The sequence below is a fragment of the Nerophis ophidion genome, linkage group LG08, assembly GCF_033978795.1.
Source record: "Nerophis ophidion isolate RoL-2023_Sa linkage group LG08, RoL_Noph_v1.0, whole genome shotgun sequence".
In the NCBI taxonomy this organism is placed as follows: domain Eukaryota; kingdom Metazoa; phylum Chordata; class Actinopteri; order Syngnathiformes; family Syngnathidae; genus Nerophis; species Nerophis ophidion.
Window position 1 is genome coordinate 20896384 of NC_084618.1, and position 5000 is coordinate 20901383.

General features: G+C 33.9%; 1 protein-coding gene across 1 annotated transcript in view; it reads right to left on the reverse strand.

Annotated features, from left to right (window-relative positions):
• lamc3 (laminin, gamma 3) overlaps nt 1-5000 on the reverse strand; it is a 297472-nt gene that overhangs the window by 14974 nt on the left and 277498 nt on the right. Inside the window, 2 exon segments of the mRNA XM_061907982.1 lie at nt 1670-1804; nt 1925-2001. Of these exon segments, the coding sequence (XP_061763966.1) occupies nt 1670-1804; nt 1925-2001 (212 nt within the window).

The window sequence follows — 5000 nt, forward strand, 5'->3', positions numbered from 1 at the left end:
TTATTGTAATGTAATCACGCTAGCATTGCTAGCATGAGCTAGCATGCCAACACGTTTACGAGTGTCCGTGTTAGTGTTATTAACTTACAACGGCATTCTTTTTGTATTGTTTCACTTTCACAAAGTCCTCAGTAAATCCACAAAAAACGTCACCGTGGAGTTACTGAGTCTGTTTAGCTGATTGGAGAGCTAGCTTCCGCAGCTAGAGCGTCCATGACCATGACTTCTGTTTTGTTTAATCAGCCGTTTTACTGCCGTGTGACAGGCACGGTTAGAAACCATGAAGGTATGTAAATGAACATTTAGCGAATATTTTTGTGCAAATACCTCATTTCACAACCTACATGTCTGCTGCTTATAGTCCAGTACAGCTAATATATGGAAAATATTTTTTTCTTCCACAACTTAGTGGGTGTGGCTTATATTACGATGCGCTCTATAGTCCAGAAAATGTGGTATATACAAGGAGTACATTAATGGTGCTCACTAGCATGGAATAATCCAAAAAGCAGTTTCCGTACCATGGCAGGTTTTAATTGTGATAAGACCTTACTTTTCTGGAAAAATATGCCAAAGCAGACTTATTTTACCGCGGACAAGAAGAGCAACCTCTCGTTTTCAGGTGGAATTATGCAAATGCAACTTTTCTTACCTTCTGGTACCTGCTGACCTGTATTTGGGATCTGCATAAATCCTAAACATTTGCGCAAGTCCGCCTTTGTAGTCCGTGGAAACCCCGTATTCGATAAGCTTCTTCTTTTTCCCCATCTTCTTGTTTCTGGACTTTCATCCTCCACTGTTGCCATTTGTAATATAAAGTAGTGTAAAGTTCTTACTTATATCTGTCAGTAAACTCGCCATGAAAGCGCTAAAACAAACCGGTGTAGTGAGTTGACGTTATTCACCAGAGGAACTTTAGTTATTAGAGTTCCGGTCGGACGATTTCATTCACATTTGATCGAAGTAAAGTCTGAATGTCATTAAAATAGTTAGCTCTGTCTTTTGACACTTCTTCCACTCCCGTCCTTGCACGCTACACCGCTACAACAAAGATGACGGGGGAAAAGACGCTGTCGAAGTGGAGGCACGTAAATAAGACCGCCCACAAACTGTCCGAAAGCGACTTGAAGATGATCTGTAAAACATCATCAATGCAACATTTTGACCAAATAACCACCATTACATGCTATGTAGACCACAAGATACTGTTTCAAATTGAGATAAAATTCATAATATGACCCCTTTAATGCGCCCTATAAGCCTTTTGGTATGAAAAAAGACCGGAATAGACCTACCCATTTTAATCCGGTGCGCCCTATGGTCCAGAAAATACGGTATATAAAAAAATGATACAGAATTATTTTATGTTAGAGGATTATATTTATATACTTTTTAGGTTGATCCTGTCTTCCCAAATGTTCTGTCAACCGGAAGCTAATAAAACCCACTGTAAGTTTTTCCCTATTTGAGTTAATAATAAAAGTGGTCCCTCATCTGCCCCAGAAACAAAACTTGTACCGATTTGTGGTATCGTCTTAGAATTATGCCTTTTAATGACAAGATTCATCCGTCTTTTTATGTTTGGTTGGCAGCATCAGGCTTTTTTTTCCCCCGTCTTTTTTGTTAAGCGTGACACTTCACCGGGTGTTGTTGATGTTTTTGGTCTCACCGCTGGGTTAGCTCCTTGATGTAGTCCTCGGTGGAGTTGTCCTGCAAGAGGTCCATCAGCAAATTATAGGTGCGTTTAGAGGCGTCCAGCGCCTTGCCGGCCACGGCCTCGATACGCCCGGCACTTTCTCCGTGACTGCAAACATTGACAAGGACACGGCGTTCAATGGCGACAACCAGACTTTTCAAAGGTTTTTCTTTGAAAGGGTCCTTTCAAGTCTCGTTTTTTTCAATCTGTAAAGAATACACTTTCTACCTTTCCTTCAGGACTCGGGACTCGTTGACCATCATGTTCCATTTGTTAGGTCCTGGCGCCGCCTCAAAGGGGAAGACCTGGTAAAAACATGGACAGATTTACCTTAACCTGCCTGGAAATGGAAATAATCCGTTCCAGGGTCAAACTGTCACCAAAAGACGTCAGAAAAGTCAGTCAACGGAAAATGTTTAGCTTAAATTTATCGTAATTATCAATAAATTCACTTCAGGCAACATCTTAGATATTCTGTGATTAAAGTCACAAATTCCAATGAAAAATATCAATTTTTTTAAATATTGCCAATTTATGAAAATTAAATAATACTACAGTACTAATAGATGTATTACATCTAAAAATAAATTTACAATATTTGAAACCCAATGGACCTTAATTGTCCATAAATTTGCTTTAAAAAACATCTTAGTTATTCTGCAAAAAAATACATGATTAAAGTCACAAATTCTAATGAAAAATATTATTTAAAAATATTGCCAATTTATGAAAATTAAATAATACTACAGTACTAATTTATGTGTTGAATCTGAAAATAAAATATTTGAAACCCAATTGTGAATAAATTCACTTTAAACATCTTAGATATTCTGCTAAAAATACGTGATTAAAGTCACAAATTCCAATTAAAAATATAATTTAATAATATTGGTGTTTTTTGGAAATTAATACTACTACAGTACTAATAAATATATTGTATCTGAAAATAAAAGAAACAATATTTGAAACCCAATTGTCAATGAATTCACTTTAAACAACATGTTAGATATTCTGCAAAAAATAGTGATTAAAGTCACAAATTTTAATGAAAAATATAATTTAAAAATATTGCCAATTTATGAAAATTAAATACTACTACAGTACTAACATATGTGTTACATATAAAAATAGAATAAATATTTAATACCCAAATGACCTTATATGTCAATTAATTCACTTTAAACAACATCTTAGATATTCTGCTAAAAATACGCGATTAAAGTCACAAATTCCAATTAAAAATATTTAATATTATTGCCAATTTTTGAAAATTAATACTATTACATTACTAATGGATGTATTGACTCTGAAAATAAACAATATTTGAAACCAATCGTCAATAAATTCACTTTAAACAATATGATAAATATTCTGCTAAAAATCCGTGACTAAAGTCACAAATTCCAATTAAAAATATTATTTAATATTATTGCCTTTTTAAAAAAATTAATACTACTACATTACTAATAGATGTATTGAATAAAATAAACAATATTTGAAACCCAATCGTCAATAAATTCACTTTAAACAATATGATGGATATTCTGCAAAAAAATACGGGATAAAGTCACAAATTCCAATGAAAAATATTATTTTAAAATATTTTCAATTCATGGAAAGAAATAATATACAGTACTAATATATGTATTCAATCTGAAAATAAAATAAACAATATTTGAAACCCAATTGTGAATAAATTCACTTCAAACAACATCTTAGATATTCCGCTAAAAATAAGTGATTAAAGTGACAAATTCCAATGAAAAATATTATTTAATAATATTGACAATTTATGAAAATTAAATACTACTACACTACTAATAGATGTATCAATTCTGAAAATAAAAATAAAAATGGAAATCACAGCTTTTTTTTCATACATTTTTTGAAAACGCTTCTTAAAAAATAACGGCAATAATCACAATTAAATACTACTACAGTACTGTTAAATGTACTACATTAGAAATTAAACCAAAAATATTTGATAACACAGCTTGTTATTTTAGTACAATTTCCAAAAAAGATTCTTGAAAAATGAATTATAGTTAAATACTACTACGAATGTATGAAATTTAGACATATAATAAACTATATTTTGAAACTGCGGCTTTTCATTTTAATTAATACATTATTTGTGAACATTTCATGAAAAATATGTTAATATATTCAAATTAAATATAATAATTTAATGTTAAGATAAAATTCATTTTTTTTGTCAACCATCTATTGCAAGAAATTTATGGATTTCACCATCTACGGTCTGTAATATCATCAAAAGGTTCAGAGAATCTAGAAAATCCACTGCACGTAAGTGATGGTTTTACGGACTTTCGATCCCTCAGGCAGTGCTGCATCAAAAAAGCGACATCAGTGTGTAAAGGATATCACCACATGGGCTCAGGAACACTTCATAAAAACCACTGTCAGTAACTACAGTCGGTCGCTACATCTGTAAGTGCCAGTTAAAACTCCACTACGCAAAACCAAAGCCATTTATCAACAACACCCGGACACGCAAAGTGGAAAAATGTTCTGTGGTCTGACGAGTCCACATTTCAAATTGTTTGTGGATACTGTGGATGTCAAAGAGGAAAAGAACAATCCGTATTGTTCTCGGCGTAAACTTGAAAAGCCAGCATCTGTGATGATACGAGGGTGTATTAGTGCCCAAGGCATGGGTAACTTACACACCTGTGAAGGCACCATTAATGCTGAAAGGTACATACAGGTTTCGGAGCAACATATGTTGCCACCCAAAGAACGTCTGTTTCATGGACGCCCCTGCTTATTTATTGCCTAATATGTGTTTGACTTTATTACATATTTGGGTCAACTTTTATTAAACAAAACATAATATACCTATTTATCAGAGCTGTTCATGGAGGAATGTAATTAATCATAGAACTGGCAGCCAATTTTTTAACACAAAAGTATTGATTTTGAATCAATACTTTCCATTTTTCCTAAAAAATGTAATTGCGTGTTGCCCAATGATTCACCGCCCTACTCTATTAGAAAAATGCTAAATTTTAAGAGCATTTTTTTGTGCAACTGTCAGAAAAATTGTGTGTAAATTATCAAATAAAACTTTGTATTACATTAAATAGACTCCCTTTTTAGACCAGTTGATCTGCCGTTTCTTTTCTTTTTCTTCTATGTCCCACTCTCCCTTGTGGAGGGGGTCCGGTCCGATCCGGTGGCCATGTACTGCTTGCCTGTGTATCGGCTGGGGACATCTCTGCGCTGCTGATCCGCCTCCGCTTGGGATGGTTTCCTGCTGGCTCCTCGGTGAACGGGACTCTCG